Raw genomic sequence first — 15,649 nt, 5'->3', positions numbered from 1 at the left:
TTACTTCAATAATCCTGCGGCAGGTCCAACACAAAGCACTACCAACTCTGCAATAATACTATGTATATTTGTGGACTACATAGATATGAGTTAATTGCACCCTTGTAATAAAATGATATTCCTACAGTCATTATAAGATACCCTTGACTGGATGTTCCTAAGTTAGTACTTTTTCCTAAGTACCTTTCAGCTCAGAATCATCATGGCATTTAGCAGAAACGATCTGTGCAAATGAGTATTTGTTTCCTGCTGCCGTCTGGAGATGAGCAAATGGGATTCTCAGACAACCATCCAGCTAACTGCTATTCTCAGGGAGGTGGGGAGAGCCAAAGAGATCTGGGGCAGCAGATGCTGGGGAGATGACAAATGTCAGCAAAGGGCTTGAGGGAAGATTCAAACGAGGGGAAAGGAGTGCAGGGGTATTTTTATGAATTGTTTGTATAGAAAAACAAATGTATGTAATATAAAGGTATGGAATAAAAAAAAAAGAACTTAAGAAAGAGGCCAGAACCAATAGCTGTGGAAGCTCTTGGTGGTCTTCCCAGTGTCCCCCAACTCAGGGGTAACCTGCTTCAAATGGTGTGTTTATCTCTCTCTTGCATTAAACATGAATATTACTGTGTATGTGATTGTCATCATCACACCTGCACTTTTGTCCAAGTGATGGCCAAGTTAAGGCCCATCTGTGGGCCGGGCGCGGTGGCTCAAGCCTGTAATCCCAGCACTTTGGGAGGCCGAGGCGGGCGGATCACGAGGTCAGGAGATCGAGACCCTCCTGGCTAACACGGTGAAACCCCGTCTCTACTAAAAATACAAAAAAACTAGCCGGGCGCGGTGGCGGGCGCCTGTAGTCCCAGCTACTCGGAGGCTGAGGCGGGAGAATGGCGGGAACCCGGTAGGCGGAGCTTGCAGTGAGCCGAGATCGCGCCACTGCACTCCAGCCCGGGCGACACAGCGAGACCCCGTCTCAAAAAAAAAAAAAAAAAAAAAAAAAAAAAAAAAAAAAAAGGCCCATCTGTGACAGGAGCAGACTCAGGGGCCAACCAATATTTCCAAACATTCCCCTCAAATGGGGAAATGCTGGGCAGAGAAAAGAGTTTTGTTTTGCTTTGCTTTGTTTTGTCATAGTAACCACAAGGGAAATGGCAAGTGTTCTGACAGCAGGTATTTTATGTGTCTCTGACTCATCACTGAGAGCTCAGGTTATTTCAGGGGAAGATGCCCTAAGTATTTATGGGATAATAAATCCTCCTTCCCTTCTTCCCGTCCTCTCATCCCGCTCTACTCCGCACGTCCACATCAGTGTTTAAATAGTTGCAGGGATGGGCAATCTAGGGGCTGCTCTGTGCCCCGCTCTGTCCACTGAACACAGGCAGTCTGCAGGTCTCTGGGAGTGCACGCTGCTGATTCTGATAGGGAATGGGGCGTTGGACCATACCTGGTTCACCCTTCTCTCCTGCTGACCCCGGGATTCCATCACTGCCTGGCTCCCCTTTCTGGCCAGCTGGGCCTGTGGGGCCAGGCGTCCCAGGAAGACCTCAAAGAGAAAAGTCACATCAGACACCTGCACAACCTCTCACAGCACCCTAGCTGCCATACCAAATGGTCCTTTGCTGGCATCCCTTCAGGGAGCCGTTCCCTCCCAAGCACACCTGGTTTTCCTGAGGTCAGTTCTGACTTCCCTTCAGAAAGGACCCTGCATGCTTTCAGCAACACCACCAAACCCTGACCCTCAAAAGCTGGTGACAAAAACTCCATGACAGCCACAAACACAGTTTGGAGATTTGAGTCCTAGATCCTGCTAGTGACAAGACCTCAGAAAGACCCCGTAACCTGCACTAGACTGTTTTCCCATCTGAAAATGGGAGACAGGAGAGTTGGCCTCCCTGCTCCCCATCTGTGATGGGAACCCCTTGGGGCCTCCCATCCCCTGGCCACTCTTCTCTGTGTGCCCGGGCTGTGTCTCAAAGAGGGCTCTCTACCTGCTTCTCCTTTGACACCAGGGATGCCATCCAATCCTGGGAGGCCTTTGTCACCTTTTTCTCCAGGCAGCCCAGGGCTCCCTAAAGAAAAAAACAAAACACCAGAGTATCCATAAGTCTGGGCTTTTCTTTGATTTCTTAGATCCCCAAGCCCAAGAGATGCCCCGCTCACCTACCTGGATAGCCAACACTCCCAGGAGACCCTTTAAGGCCTGGGGACCCTGGCATTCCCGGGATCCCAATGCTTCCTTTTTCTCCCTTCTCTCCAGGGCTTCCTGGGAAACCTGCTATCCCTTGATCTCCCTGCAAGTAAAAGTCAGGCATATTAACTTTACATTTGTCCATGGGCATGCATCTGTAGGCATATTATAGATAATGGTATACATTTTGGTACAATGAATATTGCATTGCAAAACTCCATTTCCAGATTTCTCGTCAAAGAATCAAAGTCCACTTCTGAATGGAGAGGAGAACTTAAGCACAGCAGAGCCAACCACTGGTTTCTACTTGCCATCCCTCTTTGCCCTCCATCCTCTCTGTTTTATCCCAGTGACAGCTGTCTCCCACCTCAGAATCTTACCAGTTTCTAGATTCTTCCTTGGGGGAGAGGTAGTGAATACAAGGGGAAGGAGAGGCAGCCTGTGCTGCCTTGCGGGAATCCCTGTGTGTTATGGCTCACTGAGTGTGCTGAGATATTTGCTGAGCATTTCTCAGACAGCATCTCCACTGAGCTGCAAGAAGGGGACCTTTCCATGCAGCGTGCTGGTTACCTTTTCACCAGGCAGCCCTGGGATGCCTATGCCAGGTGGGCCTGCCTGCCCTTTCGCTCCTTTTGCACCTTTTTCTCCAGGTGAGCCAGGTGAACCTTGTGGGCCAGGGATGCCAGGCACACCTTTCTCTCCAGGTGTTCCTATGAACACAAACAATGGAAACTTGATTTGGGCTGAGCTAGTGCTGGTATTACAAATGAAAAAACACTTCCACAGTCAGCCAAGAATGAGACACAAGAACATGCATCCCCCACAACCAGCCAAGAATGAGACACAAGAACACAAATCCCTCATGTATCAATCGGCTCATGACCCAGCATGTCAGTCACCCAGATCACATCAGAGCCACGCTAGGAAACGTCTCTCCTGTCCTTTAAGACCATCATGTTATAAGATGGAAGAAATACGTTAACTACCTAGAATATTTACTTTCTCAACAGAATAAACATCTATCTTATGTTCTTTATGACACAGCCAGCTCTCATCAGCCAGACATCACAGGGACCATGAGGTAGGCAGGCCGGAGTCCGTGGACACTCGGTTCTGTGATGCATGTTGATAGCCAAGCTTATTCACACATAGGCATGACCAGCAACCCAGATGCCTATATTTTCATTAAAGTGATAACAGCACCTGATCAAGACTCAGGAGGAGATGGAAAGATATGCTTCCCACCTGAACTCTCCTCCTTTCTGAGTGAGCTCTGAGGACCGTCACCACCCAGCCCTTCCCTCATTCTCCTCCTCTTCCCGGCTGCTCTCACTGCAATAGACGCTGTTGGTAAAGCATTAAGGCTAGTCCAGGCTTGGAGCAGAGGAGTCCAGAGAATCCTTCTGAACTAACACAAAGGGCTCTGGAGCTCTGAGCTACTCAGGCTGAGAAGCCTGGATGGAGAAGCCAGCGTCTCCCAGGGTCCTAGCCAAGGGGATGGTCACTTCGAGATCATCAAAAGTTGGCTGTATACAGCCCGTGTTTTATTACATTAGATGGTGAGTTTTCTTTTTTTTTTTATTTTTTTTATTTTTTATTATTATTTTTTTTTGGAGACGGAGTCTCGCTCTGTCACCCGGGCTGGAGTGCAGTGGCCGGATCTCAGCTCACTGCAAGCTCCGCCTCCCGGGTTCACGCCATTCTCCTGCCTCAGCCTCCCGAGTAGCTGGGACTACAGGCGCCGCCACCTCGCCCGGCTAGTTTTTTGTATTTTTTAGTAGAGACGGGGTTTCACCGTGTTAGCCAGGATGGTCTCGATCTCCTGACCTCGTGATCCGCCCGTCTCGGCCTCCCAAAATGCTGGGATTACAGGCTTGAGCCACCGCGCCCGGCCTAGATGGTGAGTTTTCTTAGCAATGGCCATACTGTCAACCAAATGTCATCCATCCCTGAGCGTGAGACCATTCAGAGCTGAGGATGCGAATTCGTGTGAAAGACACATCTGCCTGGATTCTGCCCGTCTCAGCTGAAGAGGATCTCATTCTACAGACATGCCCTACCAATACCACAGGCACACATGCTAGAGAACCCTCTTCTAAAGCCAGTTTACCTGGCAAGCCCATTCCACCAACAGATCCTTTTGGTCCCGGAAGTCCTGGAGCACCTGGGGTTCCACTTATACCTGGATCACCTTTCGGTCCTAGAACCATGAAGAAAGCAATATGGCAGGTTGACATCTACAGAAATTGCTGGCGAACACAGGCCTCATCCCGAGCCCTTGCCACACTGGAGACCAGAGCCCCACACCATACCTGGCTGCCCAGGCTGTCCTGCCTGCCCATCCTTTCCAGGCACTCCTGGGGTCCCAGGGTCTCCTCGGGATCCTTTCTCACCAATTGGTCCAATTTGTCCTACACATCAGAGAAGAAAATAGCAATGACCTGCATTTGCTTGCAAGCAAGTTGCTGCAGAAACACAGGTTGGTTTGGTATTATTTATGGGGGACCCGATAACCCAGGAGAGACACATTGTGGTTCTGAGCTTGGCCATGAAAAGCCTTCCCGGACTTGCCTTTCTCTCCTTGGTCTCCCTTCTGGCCCTTCATGCTGCCCATGTCCACCTTATCCATGGAGCCAGGCTTGCCAGGGAGACCGACATCCCCCTTATCACCTTTCAGGCCAGGGTCTCCCCTGGGTCCTGAGGAGCCCGGAAAGCCATGGTCCCCTGCAGAGGAAAGAGAAGGTGCCGGTGAGCCTGGGCCAGTGTTGCAGACATGCTCATAAGGCTCACATTCTTGTTGACTGGGAGAGCAGCTCAAAGAGGCTACAAAGCACTAGTAACGTGTCCAAAATGGCATTAATGGCCAGTGTCTGAGACACAGAAGAATCCAACCCCAGGTAAACGAGCGGTAAAAAGCCATTTTCTACGATTCATTATTCGTTAATAACTCTAATGCTTGTGACTTGGCTTTCAGGTTTAGATAACTTACATTTCTCTCCTTCCTACATATCTTTACTACTCTTATTCATAGTGCCCCTCAGTTCTATACAAAATAGTAGAACAGGAATGTTATCATCCTACTAACCAAATGACGTATTCATCTGTCATATTTGCAGTATTTCTTTTTAAAAGACATTATTTTGGACCAATCTCAACAAGATAAGAAATAAAGACGAAGCCTTGTAAACTTGCGCAGGTTGGTAATTTGAGTCTAAGGACTCGGTCCCTGTGTCTTGGCATGGCTGAAGATGCCACCATTCCTCACGAGAAGAATCTCATCTGTGCCAAGAAGGAAGGCCCGATTTCTTTCTGATTTGCTTGGCCAAGCACAGTTTCAACCCCATGTGCACTGAGCACCAGGAATCCTACTGGAAGAAGGGGGTCTCCTAGACTTTGGCTTGATGTTCTTAACTTCTTTTGTGGGCCTCTTAAAGTGAAATATGATCTATGACAACTTGGGAATTTCCCAAGTGACATCGAGAAATAGACACAAGATGAGCTTCTAGGGTTATCAGTTCCCCTACCTTTTTCACCCGGTAATCCCGGAACACCCACTGGTCCTGGTGAGCCCGGCTGCCCGGGGGTCCCCATGACGCCCATTTCTCCCTTGGAACCTGTGGCCAAAGGAAAGGACTGTGAACATTTCCTCGCTCTGAACGCTGACGGTAAATGCTAAGAGTCATAAAAAGAATAAGGTGAGGCCCATGTCCTCATGACGGATCCAGGCAGAAGTTCAAAAATCACTTACCTGGAAACCCAGGAATCCCAGGAGACCCTTGCTGTCCAGGAAGGCCAGGGAGCCCTGACTGTCCTGTTACGCCAGGAAGTCCTTGAGACCCTTTATCTCCTTTAGGGCCTGGCATGTCCAGTCCGGGGAATCCGGGGAAACCCTTCTCTCCTTTTATTCCAGGAGGGCCTGCAGTTGGGTGAAATGCAAATAACTTTTAGCAGAATTTACAGAATGATCTACAATGTACAGTGCTCTGTTTATGACTTTCTGCAGAAAGCACATGAACATGCCCACACTGCGGGCTTGAATGGATCATCTGTTAGGTGTTGGTGTTTGGGGTCATCAGGATAATCAAATGGCTCTTGTTCTAAAAGAAAAGCACCTCCCTCTCCTGTCACTGAGAGTCAGCAATGCCACCCTAAGCACCACACTGCCTTGCCACGGTATTTAGGACTCGGGCTAGTTTTACTCTAATTTCCATGCACCACCTTCATTCTATGATTATTACCATCAAAGGCAAAGCTAGGTTCTAGATATGGACTCAATTAAATTATCCACAACTAATTAACCCTCCTATGGAAAGATAATATACAGACATCAGTTAGAATAAAATGTAAAACGTGATTGAGTATACAATAAAGGAAAGGTCTCTTTGGCACATAATCTCAGTGGGTGGGAAAAAAAATCTGGGACTACATTTAGGCAAACAATCAAATCTATTTTCACAAACTGGAGTTTTATTTTTTCTCTTTTTATCTCACACCTTGTGCTAAGCTTCCCTTCATAGAAACCCCAGCCTCATCTCCCATGCTTCAGGAAAGCATGCTTTTGGGAAGGGATAATTCTAGAAGCATGTCACTCACCCGACAACCCCGGTGGTCCCTGTCCTCCAGGGGGGCCCCTAGCTCCAGGGGGGCCAATTCCTGGAACTCCTGGAGACCCCACGGAGCCTGGCAATCCAGGAGGCCCCGGTTCACCTGGAGAAGAAAAACTGAGAATAAGCTGTGCAGGAGCAGTGGCATGCTTCCTGGCATAGGAGACCCACGCACACAAATGGCCCCAGCAACAGAAAGCCAGGAGCTCTAGGCCTCCAGGATTCGCATCATTCGTTCAACACATGCATATCAAATATACGCAGTAGGGGCTCTGGGAATGCAAAAGTAAGCACATCCCGTCCTTGAAATCGTCCAGGATGATCTGCAAGAAGTTACCTCTGATCCCCTGAAGCCCAGGGGGTCCGATCGCTCCGTGTTCTCCAGGAATGCCTGGTACCCCAATGCTCCCCTTCTCCCCGGGTGTGCCAGCAATGCCGGGAAGACCTGGCAAACCTTTGAGTCCCGGCAGACCAACTCCAGGCTCTCCCTGAAAATCCCCAAAGCACAGAGGAACAAATTGATTTGCAAAGTCAATATTTTTATCAACCCAATAGCATAAGCGAAGACTTAATAGATACTGCCAATGCATTTAGTAAGAATATTATCTGTTCAACCCTTTTCAAGCGTTTGCAAAGCTTCCTCATACCTATCACATCTTTCCCATCTCACCACAAGCCCTGTAGGTGAGTAACTTATATTGTTTTCACTTCACAAAGGACGAAAAGCAAGGCTCCCCATGGATAAATGACATTCTTCTCAAGTCTTCTGACCTGAGCTTGTCCCCTCAACTCTGCAGCCTGGTGCCTGTGACAAAGCACTGACCCTAAGTAACCAGTAAAATGCCAAATATGATTTGTGAGTAGTTAGTGGAGTTCTTCCTAAGAGATGGCAAGGTTCCAGGGCGAGCATGGACACCAGTTATTTAGTTTTTTTGGATTAATGGAAGTTTCACGGTAAATTAAGCATTTTAAACTATGGCATGACTCACTGGGCTTTGATAGATACAGATGATTAAAATAAAGGGTGAGGGTGCCTTGGAAACAGCCTGGATCAGGCACAGATGGAAGGCTCTGAAGCAAGCAGGTGGCCATGACATCACAGTGCTTCACTGGTGTCCCCTGTCTGCAAATGACATTTCCAGAGAGGGAGGATTTGGACATTAGTGGGCAGTGGTAACTTCTCTACACGTCCCAGAAGGAAATTTTCGAAATGGAATGAACTCCACCAAGGGGATTGTTGAAGAAGCACGGTATCTTAAATCATAAATTAAATCTTTCATTCCCATTCCATTAGGCGTGTACTAACTCCTGAGTCTTGCGCTAAGTTTAAGATGATCCGCATGCTGCTGTGGTTGACTAAATGTTCAAATGCAACGTAGGTTATCAGGGGAAGCTGGTGGCGGGTTGTACAAAAACAAAGGTCCAAAGGTTTCTCTTCAGCCTTGGCCACCAGAGGAGGGCACCCTGCTGTCAGGTATTTCTAGGGAAGAAACCCGCCCTGGGATGCCAGAGGTGCGGCCCCTGTGGTGCCCACCTGCCCTCTCCTGATGGACAGGGAGCAGGCCCCACCTGGGTCCGTCACTGGCGACGTTTATCAATGGCTGTTGGCCCTTTCTCCCGTTTGGTACCAATGCCTTCCAGCAGTGTCACATCGGTTCCTCACAATCAGGACAGGAAAGGATCTAATTGGTAGTCACTCACATTTGCTGAGCAGAATTTCAAGTATAGGCAAGTTGGTAGCAGAATATTTGAGGGCAAGGAGAATCCTGACTTCACCCTGTACCAATAGTTCTCAAGCTGGGCAACCTGGTCGCCCTAGTGACATTTGCCAATGCCTGGAGGTATTTTCAGTTGTGACTGGGTGGAAAGGGGTGCTCTTTTGGTGACGCATGGGTGGAGGGAGGGCTGCTCCTGCCAAAAGCACTACAAAGGTACAGGGTAGGCGCCACAGAAAAGAACTATTGAACCCAGAATGCCAGTGGTGCTGAGGCTGAGAAACGGTCCTGGGTGACTATGCTTTCTTTCAGGACAGTGGCTTTCAAACAGCGTTCATCTACTTCCCACAGGAAGAAACATATTTTACCCTGAGTTCTGGCTTACACAGGCAAGAACATGTCTGTCATACAATTTCATAAAATTGAAACGAATGTTTCATAAAATCAAAACAAATGTTTCCCCTGAAAATACTCACTTCCACGTGCTATGTTCTCTGATACCATCTATTCTATGCTATTTCATCAAAAACAAAAACCTGCTGGCCCAACATGTCCTGGGAGGAAATCCATAACCTGCGTTTTTTCTGTCCAACTAATAACAAGGATGGGGGAGAAGGGCCATCGAGGGAATGCTTGGCACCCACCTTCTGGCCCTGCACACCTGGGTTCCCAGGTAAGCCATTAAATCCCGGGCGACCTGGAGTCCCTGGAGGCCCCACGTCTCCAGGTAAGCCGTCAACACCTGTTTTGAAGAGTTAAAAAAAAAAAAAACATTCCAATTCAACGCTGTTCCCCACTTTCTTCACTTTTAGTCTTGCCCAAATATGCCCACTTGATCTGAGAAGGTCAACAGTGGAGGCCTTCGGAGGTGCTGGAAGAGGCCAGGGGAGACCGCCCGGCAGAGGCGGTCGGGTGCGTTGTCACCTCTTCCAGCACCTCTGCTCTCCTCTTTCTCTCTCCTTTCCTTTTCTTCTGTTCTCTTCAAACTTTTCTTTCCCATCCTACTCTCCCCAAACAAAATAAACCCCTTCGTACCTGCCCATGAGAAGGGCACTTTCACTCATCTACTCAAGGTGTGGTTAGGGAGGCAGGGGCACCATCATCTCATCAGAAATGCAGACCCCTGGGGCCTATAAGGCAGGCCCACTTTTCAAGATCCCACAGGATCTGTCACTGAAGGACACCTGCCCACTGTTTGTGCCCCGCCCTGGGAGCTCCGATGGGCCGTGAAGCTGGTCAGCCACTGGTTCAGACCCTTTGTATGCAACGCTGAGGTCTCTGATGTCCAGCAATTTGTAAGTCTGCAATGGCACAGGCCCGAATCACACCCCCTGTAGGGCTGCTGCACAGATAGGGTGTGACCTCGAGTGGCTGTCCTCCTTTCTGCCACAGAGCCAAGCAACTCCATGTCACATGGCCTCTAGTGAAGGAGGCACTGCGTGAGGCAATGGGGGAATGTGAGGGAGTCGTGAGTGTGGCGAGGCCTCAGCGCCTGGCTGCCCTGAACACGGACGCTCTGCTGCCCGCCCAGCCTGAGGGAAGCAGCCATGGTGTAGGTGGGCATTGCATGGCTGTCAGAGGCAAGGGGCTGTCGTCTCCTTTCTCCAAGCTAGCAGCCTACAGCAATAAGGGTGAATGGAGCCTGGAGCTGCTGAGTAGGAAGCCTAGGAGCCTGGAGGAGATTTCAACCTAAGTTTGACTGCATGGTGTGTTGTACAAAGACAAACTTCCTTATACAATACATCCCTTTTGTGCTCACAGCACCTTCTCCCCAGTCCTGAACAGAAGGATGTGATGACAAGTGTGTTGATCAGAGTCTACCTGAAGGACAAGTAGAGCTAAGAAATGTGAAAAGCAGGGAAAAAAGAAATTCCCTCCTTACCTCCTTCCAGTGTTCAGCAGGAAGTGACAGCTCTAATACCCACAGGACTCCTCCCCTTGGAGCAAAGCCCCCTCCCTATAACTCCCTGCACCTCCCCTTGGGTACTCCCCCAACTCCCAACCCACCCTGGCTGTGTGCAGGTGGACTGCAAGTCTTCCTCACAGATAAAAGCAAACACCTGGAAGGTGCGTTTCAGCAGGCGCCGTTGGTGGCAGTATCCATGCAGCTTGCACAGCCTTGGCATCCCATCTTCCCAACCAAACCCTACACTACAAGGCAGCTGTTGCATAGAAGCGCCTGAAATCGCTGTGCTCAGCACCGCTTGGGCTCTTCAGAAAGCCTCCCTGAACAGCGCTCACCAGCTTCTGTGGGGTTTTTACGTCTACTACCTCCTCTTTTCTCACGGAAGTCACAGGCAGACCAAAGGCTCGCATCTGTCTGGCAGGGTTACCTTTGGGGCCAGGGGGCCCTGGAAATCCAATTCCCGGCTGGCCCACAGCACCCTTCTCTCCTGGCAGGCCTGGCCTTCCTGGGGTTCCAGGAAAGCCTCGGTCTCCTGTGGTGAGAAAGACCAACGGTCAGCGTGAGAAAAACGTGAGGAAACTCTTGTGGTGTCCCGGTGAGCTGGAATTCCAACTGTACCTTGGGGACCTGGGAAGCCTGGGGACCCCGGCAGTCCTTCTGCTCCAGGGGGGCCTGGTAAAGGAACAACTTTTCCTGGTTCACCCTTTGGACCTAGAAAAAAAAAAAAAGCAAAGACAAAAGATGAAGGAATGGGGACCACGTGGAACAGAGCGAGGACACGCAGTGGGTGGGCTGCGTACCACATTCCACCCAGCACCACGAGTGCCCAGAGAACACAGCCTCTGTCTGTCCTCCACTTCTTCCCGCACGAAGAGCAGAGCCTCTGTCTGCATTCTCCACTTCTTCCCCCGGTGCTTCTAGGATCTTTCACAGAGAGCTACGCTTCTCCCCAAAACGCATGTCCAAAATGACCAAGACGTTTGTTAGACATAAGAATCCCTTAAGAGTCCACCATTAAGAGTCACAAGAAGCTGAAAAATCTATCACAACAACATGTGAGATGACCTTGGGTGATTTCTTAGTGACTCGGTCTCAAAAGGTCAAAATACTTTTGCTGTTCTCTCTCAATATACCAAAATCTAAGTTGCTTCGAGGTTGACCTAAATTACGTTCATTTGGTGGTAAATTATCCAAACAACATGATCTGTGGGTGATTACAAGTGATTCATCATCCGTAATGGTGCAGCTGGAGAGCTCTGCGCTCACTTGAGCAGCACAGGCAAAACCATCCTTCCTCCCAAGCCAGGAAGCACAGCCCCAGTCCCCTGGGCACTCATACCTAGAGAGCCACTGGAGTGTCAGGGTTTTGCTGTTAAGAAAGGACGAAAGGTTCCCCTCCAAGAACACATGCACGAGTCTTCGTACAACTTGTAAGGATTCAAGCTGTGTGGGGCCTCCCCAGAACAGCCAGCACATTCTTTAGCTATAGACTGTGGGAAACGCCAACTGACTGACCCTAGGAAATACCTGCTGTCGGTGACACACACCCCTGGGCGCCAGGCTTTTAGGATCACCACAGTTAAACACAGCTCTGGCAGATCAAAGACGTCTGTTTTCTGATCTCGAAGCTAATTGAGTCCGGATGGCCAAGGATCCCTACAGCTGTGGGCAGAGGATCAACAGCCCTGTCCCCCCTCCCCAGAAGCCTTCTTCCCCATCTGCTAGTGTATATTTGCGAGTACTCCAGCTGGTTTCTCTGATGGTAGTTTCAAGCCAAAAGAAAGGCTAATTCCCTTCGACAGCTCCGAAAATCTGCAGATGTCACAAGCACAAAGACGGCACTTGATTTGTTGATTGTGGAATCAAGAGACCCAAGGGAAAGTGATCAGAAGTCCCTATGCCTGGTTCACCAAAGTCCTCCTCCATCAAACCCGGTATCACCCTACCTCTAACGGAATCATAAAAGAGACATTTCTGGGACCCTTCTAAACAAAGAACAGCCATCAACGGCATCAGAACTTGATGCTAAGGACTCACTGATTACACAGCAGGCAGAAGGGTAAGAGCAACAGTTATGTTAGCACACTACACCTGGGCTTCCATCAAATGCTGGCTGACATTTCCCATGCTGGAATGCTTAGGAACTGGACTGTGTGTGTGTGTGTTGTTTGTTTGTTTGCTTTTGAGACAGTGTCTTGCTCTGTCATCCAGGCTGGAGTACAATGGTGCGATGCTGCAATGGTCGCTCACTGCAACCTCTGCCTCCTGGATTCTAGCAATTCTCCTGCCTCAGCCTCCCAAGTAGCTGCGATTACAGATGCCAGGGTTTCACCATGTTGGCCAGGCTGGTCTTGAACTCCTGATCTCAGGTGATCTGCCCACCTTGGCCTCCCAAAGTGCTAGGATTACAGGCGTGAGCCACCACGCCTGGCACCAGCTACTTTATAAATAACTATGTTTTTTAAGGTTTACTAGTTACATGTTTTTAATCACTTTAAGTCCTTTCACTCACTTTTACAACTTTCTGAATGTTTCCTAGCAACGTGCATTTACTTCCCTCATCTACACACAAGGCATTCCTGGCCTCTCCTCGTCTCATTATGGGATTGTACTCTCATTATGGGAGCACGAGGAGTGCTCCATGTGTACTGGGAATCGCAGTCAGCTAATAAACTATTAGCACCTGCTGTGTGCAAGGCCCGGCGCCACACCCACCTCCCACTGGCCCTGAAAATAAGCAAGTCATGGGAGAGGAGAATGACGAGGGGGTCCACACTCATCCCTGCTACGGGTTCCCTGGAAACCCTCTGAACAGGCTGTGCCAGAGGGCAGGGACCACATCTGTGGTTTGGACCACGTCTTGTCAATGCTCAGCATAGAGCTTCATGTGTGATCCACTGAGAAAACAGCAGACAACTAAAACCACCATGGAATGAAATCGCCATTGTGCTGTGGGGCCTCTGTAAATCCGTTCACAGGCGTCTGCCTACTGTGAAGAGGTGGAGATCACACCACTCGGGCTACACAGAAGCCAAAATGGGCTGCTCATCGGGAAAAGTCCAATGGGTAAGGAGAGGAAAATGACTTGACCTCAGTGTGACTTCTACGTAAAGGCTGATTTTAGCTGGTGCGTGCTGTATACTTACTTATGAGGACTGTAAACCCAAGTTCTTTTTAGGGAGAACCTGCATATTACCTGGCCCATCACATACATGAGGAAAGGAAGGCTCAAAAGGCTAAAGGCTTGCCCAGGTCCCGCCCCAACTCCTGGAAGAATCAAAGCCAAGTGTGCGCCCCAGCCTATGCGAGCCCCGGGACTCTGTGGGCACCCGAGGTGCCTGCGCCAGCCTCCGTTTACAACTTCATGCTGCACCAGGAGTTTCTCAGGCCTCACCTGGCAGGCCTGGGGACCCAGGGCCTCCAGGAAAGCCTGCTTGTCCTTTGTCACCAATGGGACCAGTAGGACCATATCCTGGAGGCCCAGGGGGGCCGGTGTCACCACGACTGCCTGGGAATCCAACTCCTCCAGGGGGACCACGCTCTCCTTTCAATCCTACAGAACCCTGATGTGAGAAGAGGAGAAAGACACTGTTATCAGAGACAAACCAACACCCTGTCCTTATCACATTCTTCTGACATCTGTGGTCAATAAGTACTAGAGCTAACTAGTTCACACTATTTATTTACTTCATCTACCCTCCCAGGAAGGCCACCTTGTAGTTAATAAGTGAAACCAGCATTCTTCTCCCTTAGATGAGCATTATCCCTCCTTCATCTACTTAGGGAGATACTTTAGAGAACGAGATGTTGATACCTGGAATATTTTGAAAACAATGACATGAATACTATTAACTTCAGATTTCACCTCCCATCCAAAGCAAAAAGATACACAAACACATCTGTTCAGTTCTCCCAAATGCATCAGAAGACACTGATCTGTTATCATCTAATTATGTGTCAATAATAACTGGCAATGCCTAGGTTTATAGACTTAAGTTGTTCCATGAACCATGAAACAAGTTCATCTGTGCCATCATCAAGGAGATAGAAATACAGAGATAGGATTCAAATTACTCATTTCTTGATTCTTTGCAGATCCACATTGTAAAACGCACATTCAAAGTCTGGAGATAAACATACCGGCGAGCCCTTGGGGCCAGGAAGACCCGGACGGCCATCTCTTCCAGGAGAACCCGCCCTCCCTGGTATGCCGGGCTGTCCTGGAAAGCCTGGGTCTCCTTTGTCACCTTTGAGCCGCAGGTCGAAATAAACCTCACCAGGCTCCCCTTTGGCTCCCGGCTGGCCTATCAGCCCTGGTGTGCCTTGAGGCCCCTGCAAGAATAAAGCCTTGTGATCCACAGAAGACCCATCCACGAAGCACACCAGTGTGACTGTAACACAGGCAACACAGAATCAAGAAGCCGCCATCTTGAAAATGGTCATGCATTCACACCTCATCGTTCATTTTCCAGATGCAAGCCAGGAGCTCTGTGGCAAAGCCCTGGTCTGCCGCACTTCTTGTGTTTTTAAGAAAAACACTTATCTTAATGAGGTATTTCAGACAGGGACCTGGATGGGGCCGAGGGAGTTACAGTGTGGCTTGGGGCACCCAGCTCTCCTCAGGGAGCTTTCTTTCCCTAACAACGGCTTAACATTCACAGGAACACGCAGCACCTGTCAGGAGGTGCTGACTGATGTGTGGTTCATTGTGCAGCTTCAGTCATGGACACACTCAAAGCACAATCGCTGTCCTCAGCTCTGCCTCAGTCCCACCGGCACGCAGAAGCATTTTCTCCAGCTTCTGGGCCCAGTGAGCCACCCGTCAGCACCTCCTGGCCAGTGCTGGATACTTCTGTGAATACTGAACAAGTTTCCTTTTATGCTCATGCCCAGAATTCTAGAAGAGATAAGGACTTCCAGGGCACCAGTGAGAGAGGAAACTCGGAGTGGGCGCTGGGCCAGTTTGATGATCAGTTATGTCGAGTCAGCAGAGTCAAACTGACCTTCCCAAGAGACTCACACTAGAACATTGCTCTGTTCCTGGAAAGTTACATCTGCAAAGAACACCCATACCCACCAATGGTTTCTCCTCCAGCATCCTGAGACTTGGATTTCACACACACACACATACAAAAACAGAAAAGGTTTCCAATAATTGTCCCATTTACTTATTCACTTAGGCCTGAGAAAGGCATCTTCAAACTCCCTGTTGACTTGGCAGAATTTTAACTCTGGCACAATT

General features: G+C 49.3%; 1 protein-coding gene across 1 annotated transcript in view; it reads right to left on the bottom strand.

Annotated features, from left to right (window-relative positions):
* Positions 1-15,649, bottom strand: part of COL4A1 (collagen type IV alpha 1 chain) — a 155,547-nt gene that overhangs the window by 25,199 nt on the left and 114,699 nt on the right. Inside the window, exons 25-40 of the mRNA XM_033177282.1 lie at positions 14,548-14,739; positions 13,802-13,970; positions 11,026-11,118; positions 10,835-10,939; positions 9,146-9,243; positions 7,124-7,274; positions 6,776-6,889; positions 5,931-6,098; positions 5,707-5,796; positions 4,754-4,906; positions 4,495-4,593; positions 4,293-4,382; positions 2,753-2,892; positions 2,159-2,285; positions 1,983-2,063; positions 1,439-1,537 (exon numbers count right to left, since the gene is read on the bottom strand). Coding sequence (XP_033033173.1) covers positions 1,439-1,537; positions 1,983-2,063; positions 2,159-2,285; positions 2,753-2,892; positions 4,293-4,382; positions 4,495-4,593; positions 4,754-4,906; positions 5,707-5,796; positions 5,931-6,098; positions 6,776-6,889; positions 7,124-7,274; positions 9,146-9,243; positions 10,835-10,939; positions 11,026-11,118; positions 13,802-13,970; positions 14,548-14,739 — 1,969 coding nt within the window. The remainder of the gene's footprint in view (positions 1-1,438; positions 1,538-1,982; positions 2,064-2,158; positions 2,286-2,752; positions 2,893-4,292; positions 4,383-4,494; positions 4,594-4,753; positions 4,907-5,706; positions 5,797-5,930; positions 6,099-6,775; positions 6,890-7,123; positions 7,275-9,145; positions 9,244-10,834; positions 10,940-11,025; positions 11,119-13,801; positions 13,971-14,547; positions 14,740-15,649) is intronic.

Source organism: Trachypithecus francoisi, unplaced genomic scaffold (assembly GCF_009764315.1).
Source record: "Trachypithecus francoisi isolate TF-2019V2 unplaced genomic scaffold, Tfra_2.0 Lachesis_group18, whole genome shotgun sequence".
Taxonomy (NCBI): domain Eukaryota; kingdom Metazoa; phylum Chordata; class Mammalia; order Primates; family Cercopithecidae; genus Trachypithecus; species Trachypithecus francoisi.
Note: the sequence above shows the minus strand (reverse complement) of the source record. Positions and strands in the feature narration are given on the sequence as shown.